Source organism: Apostichopus japonicus, chromosome 3, assembly GCF_037975245.1.
Source record: "Apostichopus japonicus isolate 1M-3 chromosome 3, ASM3797524v1, whole genome shotgun sequence".
Classification (NCBI taxonomy): Eukaryota; Metazoa; Echinodermata; class Holothuroidea; order Aspidochirotida; family Stichopodidae; genus Apostichopus; species Apostichopus japonicus.
Genome location: NC_092563.1, coordinates 19,426,265 through 19,443,327, shown reverse-complemented (window position 1 = coordinate 19,443,327; position 17,063 = coordinate 19,426,265). Strand labels below are relative to the sequence as shown.

The 17,063-nt window shown below is 36.2% G+C and overlaps 1 protein-coding gene across 1 annotated transcript; it reads left to right on the top strand.

Annotated features, from left to right (window-relative positions):
* The first annotated feature begins 3,377 nt into the window (after nucleotides 1–3,377).
* Nucleotides 3,378–15,078, top strand: LOC139965349 (uncharacterized). The gene is made up of 2 exons (XM_071967639.1): nucleotides 3,378–3,784; nucleotides 12,384–15,078. The coding sequence occupies exons 1-2, from the start codon at nucleotides 3,648–3,650 to the stop codon at nucleotides 13,336–13,338; spliced, it is 1,092 nt and encodes a 363-aa protein (XP_071823740.1). The 5' UTR covers nucleotides 3,378–3,647; the 3' UTR covers nucleotides 13,339–15,078.
* The last annotated feature ends 1,985 nt before the right edge of the window (nucleotides 15,079–17,063 follow it).

Genomic DNA, 17,063 nt, shown 5'->3' with positions numbered 1-17,063 from the left:
CGATTCTACCTAAGATCATATGTACCATGCGGGGGACAGAGGAAATAATACCAGAAATTTTGGGATCGCAAAAAGCGACTGTAAAAAGAACGAGCGATCAAAAACTAATTTAGTGCATGGATGTGTAACTGATTGCTCCGATTTGAATCCAAGGGCATTTCGAAAAATGAGATATACAGGCCCATACGCTGGGGGGGGGGTGGGGGGTCGAATGGTTCGGACGACCATTATTTCCCACTTGGCATCATCAAATATTGAAAATTAAGGAGCCACCCCTCACCAAAGACTCTTCTCACATGATACAGATCAGTATCGTGAATTCGACCCCATGTCGAAATCATGCGTGCGTGTCTGATTTACAAAGCAGAGTGGAAATGATAAAATGGTGACAGTCGCGGGGAGGGGTATAAGGGAAAAGCGCATTTTGCGAGAATGCGAAGGACGCGTGTTTTATGTAGAAGGTATGTAGACCTAGATCTCATTTGAGAATCACGTCACATGTCAGTGATATCAAAGAAATACACATGACAAACTTCTCCTCTCCCTAGTATCTTTTCGGTCCAGTTTCAGTGAATAATTGTCGAACAGTGGCATTCCGGGCTTCTGTGAATATTTAGTTTAATTTAGGGTTAAAGATTGAAATAGGAAAGTAAGAATCTATATGATGTCATGCATGTATTACAAGTTGTAAGTCTTATTTAATAACTTTTACTTCAACGGTTTTCATTTATGACAACTGATGTCTCTAACTTTGTTTGTTTAGCCTACCTTCTGTTTGTATTTCAACATGACGTCATATGACCGTAAGATCGGACACGAAAATACGGCTGAAAATATGTTGCGTTTCGTGCGCGATCGAGTTTGTGCCGCAGTCGGAATTTATGTGCTTTAAAGACTAACCATAGTCAAATTATTTTTACCCTACAACCCCAATCCTAGTCCTACCAGTCCTAGGTACGTCCCTGCCTATAAGCTGATACAGTATCGGTATTCTGTAGCAACTAAGATAAAAATATATCATTGTTAATAACATAACATATTACCTAGGAAGATTTATTGCACATGCCTCAATTTTTTCTACTGGTGCGTCCAGGGAAATGCTTCTCATAGTAGCAGTTCCATTGAGCGTCGTCGTGCCTGTAATTTGTGTGAATACCGAAGTATTTCTATTTCTATAGCGTCATGGCTGAGAGATCTTTTATGGTTTTAATGACGTATATTGAATGACAGACATAACTGCTTGCCAGCTGTTTCAATAATTCTTAAAATGCAAAATACTTACATCACAAAGTAAGACACGGACACACCCATGGATCTATTGTTCAGAATAGCTGGTCCCTTATGCAAGCAATAATATTTAAAATATTTAACATTTTGTCAGGCCAATTAGCTACGTACTCCACCCAATTTTTAAAACCCATTTCTTACCACAACATACAGGAGAAATTTCGCAGGTGCATATTAGTCTGTTAAACCTAAAAATGGCCACACAGAATCATGGGCTACTAGAGTGGTACACTACTTCGCATAGTCTTCACTCCAGTCTCTCCTCCCGCCCCCCCCCTTCGTCCCCATGGGGTATTTGGTTTCATCGTTCTGGACATACCACGATACAATGTCAAACAGATATCCGTATACCTCCTATTTGAATTCATTACCCCGTATCCCCCTAATCCTCTCAATTTGCTAACGGGGAAAATGTAATTGTACAATGGAAATAGAAATATTATTCTGGAATGAACGATAAGCTGAATAGGAACACAGAAGGTACCAGTCTGGGACGTATAGCTAAGGCCTGTTGATTGGGGGGGGGGGGGGGAGGGAGTAGTGGCTGAAATTCCAACTGGATAGGTTTTGGGGCCAGAAAATTCCGACAGCTGCCTTGTACCCCCCCCCCCCCCCACCCGCGCTACTCGTCAACGATACGGTCAGTGTCAGTCAGACACCCCATCTTTCGCGACTGCACTTTTGTTTCGAACCTTTTTCGATACATTTGTACCACTAGCCCTCACTTCACGAACTTATTAATCACTCTGGTTAAACAAGTAAGCAACTGAGTATAAAATCAAAGGCTACATGGACTACTGACTACAAACGCTATATGTTGATGTAACAAAGGGGAACACTTTTTTTTCAACAAATTATATTCGACGACATTCTCAATAACCCAAAAATGCAGTTTCTTGTTCCTAGCTTGCTTAATATTATTTCTTGGGGTGGAGGGGAGGGGGGCTATTTATTACTCACATGTTTTTTTTTCAATTGTTCACTTCATTCCAACTGAGCATTTGGAATAAAGTGAACAATTAAACATTTTTCAGAAAAATGTTGAATTGACGAGATACGATAAGTTGTCAATTAAACATTTTGCAGAAAATTGTTCAATTGCTCAGATGGAATGAAGTGAACTATTAAACATCAGTTTGCAGCAAAATGTCCAATTGACGAGATATGATAAGTTGTCAATTGGACATTTTGCAGAAAACCCACCCAATAGCAAAATAAGTACGATACATAAATAAACCGAATGAAGCTGGCGAACGTTGTACAGTAGTTTTATTAGGCATTGTTTTTAGAGTTTTCAAAAACATACAAAGTGTTGTATGGTGGAGTATAAGGATCGCGAGATACAAGTTCTCAAAGTGGCAAGGAAAACGTGGTAAATATGACTGATTAAAGGTCAATTGTGACCGAATTTTTTAGGTCATTCACAATCAAAAGAATGTATGAATAGGCCTAGTAATTAGAGTGCGACAGCCGGAAATTCCGACAAATTTTCCAACTATCGTCAGTTTTACCAAGATTGGGGGTGAGACACCCCACCCCCCCCCCGCCCCATCTAGCGACGTTCCTGCATGTATCCACCGCGTTAAAACTTGTACCATCGCTTAGTCTAACAATATAGTATCTCATATATAATACAGGATACTGTTATAATCTCGCTTTCAGCCATTTTATTGATAATCTGGTAATGATTTATTTACAAAGCAAACATGCAACCATTGTCTCGTTACTATAGCTTCAAGAGTGACAATATTAACACCGATGAGTGCAACCATTGTCTCGTTAGTATAGCTTCAAGGGTGACAATATTAACACCGATATGTGAAATATGTAAGATTTGATTTGAAAAAGCAAACCGCAAATCACCTCAAAAATATGTTTCTGCCCATGCGTATACACTGTAACAACTTCCCTATTAAATTAACCAATCTGCGCAAGTTTTGTCCAAAGGTCCCACCTTCAAATTTATTACTATGAATTGAAAATGATACTTAAATACACACGCACACATACACACAAAGAAAGAACAATGAAAAAGGCGGTCGCTTGTACAACTATCACAATAACCGAAGGTATATACTTCTGGGACTGGCTCGAATCCCTATTGCTTCTCTCAAAGAAGGGAGGAGCATACGGTTATGGTCGACATTAATTAAACATTCCACTGATTCTGACTAATATATATATTTATATATAGTTAAGATAGAGAGACCGAGTTGATGAAATGCGAAGTAAACAGCGAGATTAACAGTTGGTTACAGGTGTATTATAAATCATAATCATCATCATTTCTAACAAGACAAGAGAAACATCTTCTCAAGACAATACAGAAGAGCAGGAAGTTGGAGAACCTATTGGGCAAAATGTCTCGAATCACTTGTTGGCTAAAGAGCTTGGCTTTGGTCGCCTTGATATTGATGGCGATAGGAGTACACGTCACTCGCAAACATTTGAGAAAGTTACCTGATACAATGGCAAAGATACCTTCCAAACGTTACAGGTAAGTCAAATTGTATGCATTAAAGTAACGTATGCAGGGGCAGCGGGACATTATGGAGTCCCCTTTTCAAACATTAGAAATCTCCCTTTTTGTCTATGAAAGTATTTCTGTACATGATATTGTAGCGCCCTATTGTTGAAAAACATTCTAATACAGGAAGCTTTTAGTCTAGAGAGAATTTACAGAGGGTCCATCTTTTGTTGAGACGTTTTAACATTATTTTTTGCTCTTCCCCACCCCCCCCCCTCTCCTCCCTCTACCTCGAATCCAAGTAACACGTCCCACCACATCTAGAAGCGTGTGTCCTCTACATACATGTTATAAATTATAAGTATATGTTAATACAATCAGGTACCATGCTATAAACCAGGTCTATAAAATGATATTTTGCTCTACTTTTTCCTGATACACTGTTACGTAAACATCTTATGTCATTGTGCACAGCTGATAGGCTATGTTACTTTACTATATAAACACACACACACACATATATAAATATATATATATATATATGTATATATATATATATATATATATATATATATATATATATATATATATCTATATATATATAGGAATAACGGAAAAACTGTTAAACAACTATGCTGCATTTAGAGAAAGGCTGGATCTCGAGTGAGATACAATAATTGAATTAGGTAAGTGATTGGAAGTAAAACAGCCAATGTTTGGTTTTTGCAGAGCTTTCGAGCAAAACTAGCTCTTCTTCAGTGCATGATCACCGAAAGTGACAAGGAGTAGCAGGAATTGAAACTATTTTATAGAGAAGATGTCGGCATAGTTGTAAAGGCAAAGCGACTTACTGATTTCTGCTGAATTGAGCAGAAGTTTTAGAAATTCGGATTATTTTAATCCGCGTCGGATTATTTTAATTCGATTCCGTCGTAATTGTAAAGGAATTGTTTTGGTTTATCTGGGACGGCAAATCGTTTCTGATGTTTAAACCATCTGATGTTTAAACCATTAAAATAGCATGTGGCTCTTTGGACCGCAATGTATCGATTTCAGCATGTATATATATATATATATATATATATATATATATATATATATATATAGCTCTTTGGACCGCAATGTATCGATTTCAGCATGTATATATATATATATATATATATATATATATATATAGCTCTTTGGACCGCAATGTATCGATTTCAGCATGTATATATATATATATATATATATATATATATACATGCTGAAATCGATACATTGCGGTCCAAAGAGCCACATGCTATTGGAGGTGTCGTTAACAAATGCGAATATGATCAAATTACAGGCAAGGTAAATTAAAACTGCAGAATTACATTATATCGAAAATGTGCGGTATTAGGCTTCCAGAATTAGGATTCCAGAATAGATGTTGCAAAAAGAAATGAAAACAAAAGATTTTGTTAGTCAGCCTTTAAATGTGAGATCTGTTGTGCAAGTTCAAGTGTCGTTAATATATATATATATATAATTGAAAACGTAACGAGTTGGAAAACAGTGAAAAAAATTCAAGCCTCCACCGGGATTCGAACCCGGGCCTCCCGCTCCATATGCGGATATCAACTAGGCTATGGACGCTGATTGTATGTGCAGAGGTTCTAAACCGGTAAGGAAGGTCGTAATTCCACTGTAGGCGTTTTTCACCTGTATCGAAAAATACTAGTTATGTTTTTGGTGACATATTTGCCTTACTCTAAAGATGAAAGATGATTTTAAACAACTCGAAGTCATTTGTGATACCTAAAGCCGGTTCTCGAAAGAGATACTTTAAACAGATTTTTAATCAAGTGGAGGTAAACGACAAAGGCAAATGAATATATATAATTGAAAACGTAATGAGTTGGAAAATTTAGAACAGTGAAAAAACTTACACTTTTTTTTTGCAGAATTTGAACTAACAGTTCAAGAATAGACCGAAGTGTCGTTTAACTGTTTCATACTTGACAATAATTATGATCACTTTTGCATACATCCACATGTCTGTCCGTGAACCGAGAAGCATTTCCAAAGACTTAACTAGACCGACCCCTAAATGACCTTGCACATAAAATTCATGAACACCTCGATATGTCTCTTCATCACAGGTCAACTCTGTCCAAGTTTCATTGAAGTTGTACTAGCAGGTTTTTTTTTTTCAATTGTGGAGAGAGAGATGGATTGAAACGAATCTTTTTCTCATAAACAGCTACAATCACATTCCTAATGTGCATCGTCCAAGCCAGAGATATGCTTCTACTACCGCAAAGCTGTCTAACTTAGCAGCCTCTCTCAACATTTTACCTCCTCCAGGTATTTTGGCATGATTATACCAATCTAGATTGATTTGATTGATTGACCCTCTAATAGTGGACACATTTCACGCTCCTTGATAGTTTTGGAAAATGTACAGCGCTCCTCTTACCTGTCTCAATGCTACTTTTGCACCTTACCATTTACCTAGCTGACCTATAAACTGGGAACATTTTAGGCCTTCACTCCCATTGACCCTCCTCTGGTTACATCCATCACCTCTCCCTCCTAAATTCACAAAGTAAAGAAGCGTTATTCTATCTACAAATTCCTTGGTTACGAATTACACTTGTTCACCAAACTTAATTGTTTGAATGAATATCTTTCGGTTACTTTCAAAAACCACAACTTCTTCTTGAAAGAACCCAAATTCCAATCCTTGGCACAGATGATTGAATTTGTTTGAAAACTAATTAATTATAACAAACAACGCAAGTACTTTGTTAACAACAATTACATTACAGAGATTTTCATAATAAAACTAATCAATGTTTCATTCAAAATTTCTTGTGATTTGCTTGGCTGATAGCCCATATCATTGTCTGCGAGCATTCTTGCACATCTAGTTCTCAATGAACACAAAGGGTGTTGTTTAAATGAAACTACTTGTTAACAATATGGTAACCAGTCTACTTCAAACGTCGCCCTTCAGAATTTGGCAGTAATTTGCTGTTGTACACTTCAAATAATCTAGAAATCAGAGACTTGCCATCTACAATATAGACTGTAGGATATGCCTAGAATAGTGTACAATTATATGTTGTACAGTCCCCTGATTTGGCTTTTCTGTTTTGAAATTTCAAAGATACATGCACTTTAATTTAACTGAATTTCACTATCTCAAGAAAATTCCTCTAATATAAAGTTGGAGACTTCAGCAGTGGCTTCAAAGTTATACTTCCGCACTTGGCGGAGAGTATCTTCGCAAAAGACCAATCTTTTGCGAAGATAAATCGATACAAATCAACACTTTAAAAGGAGGAAGTGTATGACAATATGGTTACTGCAATGGTTCCAGTGACCTCAATTGATCTCTACATGCATAACTTGTACATGGTATCAATAGTCTTGCAAAGTTTTGTGTGGAACTTTAAACTTGATGGCATGAATTTTAGTTTAATATAAGGTAAAATGAAGCTTATATGCTTAATGTCTTTATTGTACCAAAATTTGTTTTCGTTTCTCAACTTGTGCGGAACTGTTGGTTCTCTCATAGCCAGGGCTCATTCTTAAGAAAATTTTAAGATTGTCCTTTGGACAACCTTGCGGTCATATTTGGTTGTCCGAAGGATTGTTTTGTTGTACAATGAAAGCACCATAAAATACTACTGGAGTTGCCTGACATGGTACTTCCCACACATCGTGTGTCCAAAAGTTACTGAATATATGTCCGGGACTATGATATATGTTATAGCAGTTACGTACGTCCAGTGATTTTCAAAACACTTGGGAGTTTTAAAATGGAGCGCCTTGTGCGAGAGCCGTGCGTATGGCAAGCCATTTTATTTTTTATTCAGTATTTATTGATATCAACAATTATTTAATGATATCAACAATTATTTAATGATATCATGAATTATTTCATGATATCTGAAATTGTTTTAATGATATGTACGTCATATTTGATGATATCATTAATTGGTGCAAGGAAATTATTGATATCATTATTTTATTTGATGATATCATAATTAAACTTTCTGATATCAAGAATTGAATTTGTGATATCTTAAAATAGATGAACTATTATAGATATCAATAATTTAATTCAAGATATCATAAATTCAATTTCAGATATCTGTATTTAAATTAATGATATCAAAAAGTATGACGTACATATCACGAATTCGGCCATATTTAATGATATCATTAATTCGAATTTTTGATATCATAAATTCCAATTAATTATATCATCAAATATGACGTACATATCACGAATTCGGCCATATTTAATGATATCATTAATTCGAATTTTTGATATCATAAATTCCAATTAATGATATCATCAAATATGACGTACATATCACGAATTCGGCCATATTTAATGATATCATCAATTAAGCCCTCAGTTTGAGCGCCTGGGATTATGTGGCGGGAAGTACAGTGCAGTGCTGTTAGTGCATTATATTCTGTCTAGAACTGGTTGAGCTTCAATCCCCGCCATATTAAGAGCAGTTTTACGTATTGAGCCTACCGTATAACTAATGTAATGTATACTGCACTGCACTAGACCCATACCAACTCCCACCAGCTTAGTTCCATAAGGCCTATGTACGGATGAGTTACTGAGACTACGCCGTATAACCAGACATATCGCAGCCATATTTAATGATATCATTAAATATGGCCGAATTCTTGATATGTACGTCAAAATTGTTGATATCATTAAATCGAATTAGTGATATGTACATATCATTAATTCGAATTAGTGATATCAGTAAATATGACGTCATATTTACTGTTATCACTAATTCGAATTAGTGATATGTACATATCACTAATTCGAATTACTGATATCAGTTAATATGACGTCATATTTGATGATATCACTAATTCGAATTAATGATATGTACATATCACTAATTCGAATTAATGATATGTACATATCACTAATTCGAATTAGTGATATCAGTAAATATGACGTCATATTTCATGATATCAGTAATTCGAATTAGTGATATGTACATATTACCAATTCGAATTAGTGATATCAGTAAATATGACGTCATATTTTTTGATATCTTTAAATCGAATTAGTGATATGTACATATCACCAATTCGAATTAGTGATATGTACATATCACAAATACATTTAAAGATATCTTTAAATCATTTCTTGATATCACTAATTCATTTAATGATATCATTAAATGAATTATTGATATCAAGAAATGATTTAATGATGTCATCAAATAATTAAAGATATCATTAAATATTGAATAAAAAGTAAAACGGCTTGCCATACGTGCGTAAGTAATAGCATGGAGGTAAAAACAGACCTCCATTGTAATACTTATGTATCAATTTAGCCTTGTAGGTGAGTACCGTAACGTTAGGCTACGCAGGCCAGGTCTATCGGCCTTAGTGAGTAGTCGTACTGCAGCCAGGGACGTGAAACCTTCAAATTGCTTCCTCCTATATTTTTTGGGAAAACCACAAGTACAGATCTCACAGCTAGGCCATCGAAAAACAAACTTAATTGTTTGAATGAATGTATATTGGTTACTTTCAAAAACCACAACTTCTTCTTGAAAGAACCCACATTCCAATCCTTGGCACAAATGATTGATTTTGTTTAAAAACTAATTAATTATAACAATCAACGCAAGTACTTTGTTAACAACAATTCCATTACAGAGATTTTCATAATAAAACTAATCAATGTTTCAATCAAAATTTCTTGTGATTTGCTTGGCTGATAGCCCATATTATTGTCTGCGAGCATTCTTGCAAATATAGTTTTCAATGAACACAAAGGGTGTTGTTTAAGTGAAAATAATTGTTAACAATATGGTAACTTGTCTACTTCAAACTTCGCCCTTCAGAATTTGGCAGTAATTTGTTGTTGTACACTAGTTACTGCTTTCATCATTTTTTTTTTTTTTTTGTGCACAAGCCAATGGTTGTCAGGGGTCATTATAACTAAGTATTGTGCGTTCCTGTAGAGGTACTTCAAAGTGCATGTTTTCTGTAGGCGTGCAAGTTTTTCTGAGCGGACACAAACATTCTCAAGATGTTAACTTTTACATCTTGGTAAACACAATGAGTGAAGAGTTTTAGACATTTTATGTGTATGACATTGTTCATGATTAATCATGTTGGGTTGCGGGAATTCTCTGGTATTGCAAAATGATTTCTGTAATCGTTTCCGATCCTTTCCAGAAACGAAGGGTCAGCCCAGAGTATACAGCATGAACCTTGCAGCAACATAAACGAACATGTTCACTTGTTGTCTTTTTCATATGAAAATGGTATATAAATCTGAATGGTAAATCTTCTGTAGTTAAGCATATCAGTATTTTGGTATGGAGATATTTTACTTCTACTTGACAGTTTTCAGTTGCATTACATTGAGCAGTGCTTACCATACCAGGGCTAAGTAAACTGCAGCCAGCAGTTTTTTTTTTCATATATATATTTTGTAATGGTATTGGAAGGCTCAAGGTTGTGTTTCATGTACTGTACTCTGTCATGGCTGTTAGCTCCTCTATTTCTATTTCTGCCAAAACAAAATGACACAGAACAGCATAAAGAGTTATTTAGTTCTGCACCTAACAGAAGCTTGTCACATTAGTTAGAAAATATTTTAAAGTAAAACAAAATTAATTCCAAAAGTCGTTATTTGAGTTTTGAACCATATTTAAATACTTACCAGTTTATATCTATATTCCCTTGTAAACATTCCTCTTTGAAGAGATGTATACATGATAGGGCAGTAAAATCTCCAATGAAAACTGTAAATGTGTCCCTTTTTGAATGTTCAGAAAATCTATGCCATAGGGAGACCGTAGTATGGGCACTTCGGTTTATTGAGATGTACACCAATTTCATGATCTGCTGTGCACAAAATGGAAATATAATCTGCCTATCTTACAGTGCTCCAAAACCTACTTTTGGGGAGTATAATCGTAGTATAAAAACAGCATGAGATTGAATATCCAACAATTCATATTAATGTCTGTTTTTGTATTACAAGGAGTGTAAAAAGTGCAGAGCTGTGACGCAGTTATGTGATGTTTCATTTTTTCATTTCTCATGTGGATAAAACTTACATGTGACTAGGCCAAACTGTATATATCATTGCATGGATATACTTAGCCTAATCAACTTACATTTCAGCCAAAACCTGTTACAGTTTGACAAACCACCCCCCCCCCTCCACTCCTACCCCAAAGCACTGATTGTTGACCAATTAAGATTGAAGTATAGTCTAGCTTAAGATTAACTGTACACGAGGTTCATGGTTTTTATAAATGAATAGTAAAAATTATCATTTTTTCTCAATAAATTTAACATTATCAATACATATAACATGATATAGCTTAATTGCAATACATATAAGCTAATATGGCTTAATTGCTATAGCCTATCCTGGGTAAGTTTTACACTAGGTTAGTCTAGGCCACTACTATAAATGCGTCACATGCAAAAGCTATATTTTCTTCTGTCGGCAATCACTAGTAAAGCCATTTTCCCGAACACGTAGACCACTAGTGGTCTTAACATATCCACTGTTTAGCTTAGGCCTAGTATTTTTAAAAGCGAAGGCAAGCTACGGGGTCTAAAGTGTGCTGACCCAAGCGTAAAAATTGTTGTGTATAAATTTGTGGCTTTCGTTAGGTGTGCCGGCAGGAGTTACCGTACACCTCAATAACTCGCATTCGGTAGAAATAGAAGCGCCCATGATTTAGCATAGTAGGCATACACTTTCTTAGGTCCAGTCCTGAAGGTACTTAATAATTTAGCTAGGCTATTCTATATCTCATAGTCAGTACTGTATATAAATACCACGTCAGGAAAGGATCTGGCCTAACCTAGCCTGACAACGTAAGGGCTAACGTTCGGTTATACTAACAATATCGCGCGTACTGCCTTCAATACAGAAACGACGAATAGCCATGATCCCGGTATTCACCTATACCTTTAAACAAACACTCATTTAGGGTACCTCATACCACATTGATCTAGCATGAATTTGACTTCGTCATCTGCCATAATTATAAATGGTTATGTGCAGATTTGTTAGTTGTATTTGACAGTTTCGCCGGCTTGTGATTGTCGTACGTAGGAAGCCGCCAGTTTGAACGTCTTGAGTCGCGACCAACAAACCAATCAGAGGCGAGGATTGCAATGTGCTAATAATTTATTTTAATTAATCCACCAGAGTAATGTTAAGGTCAGGCTTACCGCACTGGATTAACCAGGCGTACCAGGATTATTGTAACTAACGTAGACAATATCCAGGATAATGTTAGCAAATTGTTGACCAGGAAATTTTCACCAGGTTGTATTTTAGAGTTTACCAAAGATTGCAAAAGGGGCATATAAATCATGCATTAAATACAATAGAAACCAAAGATTACAAAAGAGACATTAAACGCATGCATACAAGTAGTCCAGCAATTTTGATGAGCCGGAGATGCTGAAAGAAACATTTCTCTATAATAAATCGTGATATAAAAAATCAATCGATCTAACCTAATTCTGTGAAACAAAAAGTCACCGTTGGAAAGGTAAACAGTAAAAGTCAGCGTTTGTTCCCCTGCATCTCCGTAACATCATATTTCTCTTCGTCTTGCCACAGCGTACCTGTCACGGAAAATCTTACCCCTGCGGAGCCAAGTACCAACCGTCTGGAAGCAAGTTTAGATTCGGACTTGGCTGCGTTAATTGAAGCAGGGAACGCTCTCCCAAATTTCTTTTTGAAAAGACGTGGTCAAGATAAAGCAGCTTACAGAAATATCAGCATAAGCTTTGTTCATTATCCAAAAAGTGGCGGAACAACGATTAAAGATTGTTTAATTAAGATGGCCTCCAAAGCCGGCAAACCAGATCCTGTTCTGGTATTTGCTAAAAATGTAGCTAATACGAAAGAACAAATGTTGAATGGCGAGTTGGAAAAGGCGAAAATATTTATGGGTACTAACGGATTTACGCTTTGCGAATACTTACATCCAAAACGATGTGCCTATTTCACGATGCTGAGAGACCCTTACGATAGAATGGTGTCTCACTACTATTTCTGTAAAGATGGAGGACAATCAAATGCACCTTGTCAACAATCGATTGAAAAGTTTGCGCTCCTTGTTAGAAGTATATTTCTCCACCAGATGGCCTCCGGTGTAAACAAGTGTGAACAAGACAGCAGATTGAAATGGTCGTGTGCAAGTAAACGCCGCTCGTTAGATAAAATAGTAAACTACAATTCTACAAAAGAAGAAATGGTCCTTAACTACTTGGAACGGAAACTTGTGGATACGTTTGCCGTAGTTGGACTACTTGAAGAGTATGAGACATCGTTGGCTTTATTACAAGAAGCCCTTGGTTTGCCATTCTACGATGAATGTATCACAGAATTTTCTAACAGCAAGATAAACAATACTGACCAAAGAGCATTAGAGAGAATAGCGTCTAAAAAGAAGCTGTTGGAAAACGAAGACGTCCGCAAGGCCTTAGACGCCGACATAAGACTATATCGAAAAGCCAAGGAACTATTTGAAAAACAGAAAGAGAGATCACGAAGGTATTGGAAAAATTAATGTCGTTGACAAAATTTCATTATTTGGTACAATGAACAATATCAATTAAGGGAAGCATATATCTTTTTTGGGGGGATTTTTTTTCTATCTTTTACCTTTAATTTGTAATCTTATTACTTGTCTGTTACTTGCTTTGCCCTTTCTCACTGCTATATCACTGTGCCATGAACATCCTTTTGACGAATACCGGCGCATTACAAATGATCATTATCATTGTCATCGTCATCAATTCCAAGGGTAGGCTAAATTCAATGATTACAGGCAAATATTATTGGAGAGATCTTACAGTCGGTAGGTGAGTAAACATACCACAATGTGTATATAAAATCCGTATGGCTTATGGGTAATTTCAAAGTTCATTTGAGGTCAGCACAAGTCACTGTGAATATGTTGTAATTTTAACGAGATATCTATATATACCTTAACAATTTAGTTCTGACATCATGGATAAATGCTCTATTGGGATGATTGTTTGAATAAAATAAATGTATTTTTGCATTCATCAACATCCATGCATTTGCCTTCCTCGGTTATATATTCCTTATCTATGTATTTAGATATCGTTCTGAGCAGCATTTTACGAATGCATGGATTTATTTTCAAAGTAAGTGGCAATTTACTTAATCACTTTGTTTATGACTTCATGACAAATCTTTATTTTTTTTTAGTTCTATATATTTTTCCTAGTATGTTGACGATTAAAAATACAGGGTATATGGTGTGGAACCTTCCTTTAAAAAGGACCCTTTTGGTCCAAATATTTATTTTGCATTTTCTTCTATTTAATCATTAAGATATAAAAGAAGGTATTTAAAAATGATTCAATCTCTTTGTTCATGGCTTCATGACAAATCTTTATTTTCTTTTAGTTCTAAATATTATTCCTGGTATGTTTACAATATAAATAAACAGGGTCTATGAAGAAGAACCTTCTTTTAAATAATCCCTTTTGGTCCAAATTTACCTCTAATCATATATTGTATATTGCCCAAGAAGATATAAAGTACAGAATACATTAGATGCAAATGAGATTGTTCGCACAATACTTACTATAAAATGTAAATTAACGAAAGGCGATTAGCGAGAGCCGCTTAGAGCAATAACTCTTCAAAAAGCATACTACTAAAGCTAAATGAAGTTCTCAAATGATGATTACTTAGGAGAGACGTCTTCCCACTTGTAATAAAAAATTTAAAAGATTTAAAAATTCAAGGCAATTCGGAAGCTTTTCCGCCATTCTTTTTTCTCCATAATATATAATACCGGAAAAGGGTCCTGTTTGGAAAAGCAATACTGCTGACCAAGAACTCTGTTCTACATCTAAAATAAACTTTGAAACTGCTGGGCAATCACAAAACAGATGATTTAAAGGGTGTGATGACTCGCGCAAAGAGAAATGTCGAATGAGGTGTAACAGAAGTGTTAAACACCACCATCGATCCCAGAAAATACACACACAGCTTGCTAACGTCGGATATTAGACACTAGTATACAGTCAGTACATACAGCTGCGGTCAATTCCCACAGCACAGTATATAAACGATACAGCGATGGACATCTCAGGTCCAGCTAAAGATAACAAGGTATCACGTTTCATTACTGTCTGTATTTTGTAGCGACACGAACAAAACATCACTTGCAAGCAACAGAAAGTTAACTTTTTCAGATGGTCGCACGCGGTTTGGGCGAGTCTTCAATGCCTTTAAAGTTTCCTCTTTCTGTTTACAAAAGGGCACAAAGCGTCTCCCCTCTGGTTCAGTTTAAAAAAAAAGTAATCTATTGGTACCTAACTTGCGATGAAGAAAACGAAATTGGAAATAAATTATTTTACCCCCCCCCCCCTGAGTGAACTAAAAGGAATTCCGCAAATAGACAAAACCCTATCCTGGACAATTCCTCGACCTGTCCCCAATTCATGAAACTGGGACTTCCATGTTCCAAAATCATAATACATAACCCTATTATCGACCTTAACATGGGAGTTGTTCCAGATAGCTTCCTTTTTAAATTTGCTTTGATGGTATGTTATAAGAGTAAGTGGACCAATCCTCGCATACGTCATTAGGAAAATAATTATTGGTAACAATGTCTTTATTAAAGTTACAGTGGAACAGGAAACTTTTACAATATTCTTTTAGGTGAAAATCGAAAAAAAACAAATTTCCAGAAAGCCCATCCTCTTCCTACAAATATCTTTTAACCCAAGTACATTTAAGCCCATGGATGAAGCTAGGGATATTGGTTACCCAAGCCCCAGTGCAAAAGATGGTTTACAAAGAGTCACATGAGTTTAAGCTTATCACAGGCTTTCCTCCCAAACTAAACTTAAACAAAGTACCTTCCAAATCATTAATGAGCGCCATGTAGGGTCGGGAAGAACATGAAAAGATAGACAAGCTGGGACAAAGCCAACGTTTTGACAATAGTAATTATTCTTTTTAAAGTCTCGACAGCTTGGGAGTAAAATCGAACTTATACACATTTTTCCGTACAGTGATCAAATGTGATCCCATGCGTAGTAACTGGACCGGTCGTCTATCTAAGCCCAAAGAATATTGAGTAAAGGAGTTAAGTTTTTCTCTACCAAGGAACCTAACGGGAAGACAGTGGACTTATCCATGTTAATACGCAATTATGATGCGTATTCGTATACCTGAAGGCCGAAACGGCTTCTCTAATAGAATCGTAGGTGCCATCTCAGAATAAAGTAGTGTTGTCTGCATATTTTTTGATCTTAATTCAATTACCGAATAGAGAGACCACTTTGATAAGAGGGTTATTATTAATGTACAGTGTGAGGACTTCTGCACAAATGATGAACAAATAGGGGCTAATGGGGCACCCTTGACGGCTACCTCTAGTAATCGCTATAGCGGCACAGGAAAAAACCACTATTGATAACTCTGCCCGTAATATTCGAATAAAGAGTAAAAATTCAACAAATGAACTCCTCACCAAAATTGAAATGCTGAGACTGCTAGAAAAAAAATCCAATCTACCCTGTCAAATGCCTTCTGAAAGTGTACTAAAAATAACAAACCTTTTTTTTCAGAAGAGCAAAAGTCAATTAGGTCTAGTACAAAACGGACGTTTTCCCTTATGAAACGACCATATAAAAAACAGTTGGATTGGGGCTAATATAGCTTAGGTAACGTGAGTTGTGTGAAACCTTAAAGTATGTATTCAAGATCGTAATTTGGGCGATAATTCTTTAAAACAAACTGAGGATCCTTACTGGGTCTTAGAACGAGAAAAAAATCCACGTCCGATTATTAAACATTCCCTCTCAAATACCAAGTAACTGATGGCCTCCTTGACAGTATTGTGTGTCTGGTATCCTCAGAAAGGCAGAGAGCAAGGTGCTGAAGGAACCTCCATTGTCATCCGAGGAAGAGCGTTCAAACGGGTGACAGTTTACATCATTCAGGGGACAATAACACCATCATTCCGCCTAGGACGCAAGTTTCATGCCCCTGCACCCGATACTCACAGCTAGTACAGTAACTACTGGTGCCACCTGTAACACTTGTTACCGTGTTTCGAACACAATGTAGTAATGTAGTAATGTAATAATAATACACGGTAGTGTGGGACATGGACAGTAGTTGCTGTACTAACCATTTAGTGCGAGAACATTAATACGCGATTCTAAAATTAAGTCGTATCTAGTCGTTTTATGCTATAAGTAGGCATATTGATATACCCGAACATAGCCTTCCTTCGTT

What these genes read in the sequence shown, in the direction of transcription:
- LOC139965349 (XM_071967639.1), top strand. Translation starts at nt 3,648, where the DNA reads ATGTCTCGAATCACTTGTTGGCTAAAGAGCTTGGCTTTGGTCGCCTTG. An exon ending in ATACCTTCCAAACGTTACAG is followed by an intron (nt 3,785 to 12,383) that starts GTAAGTCAAATT and finishes GTCTTGCCACAG; the next exon opens with CGTACCTGTCACGGAAAATC.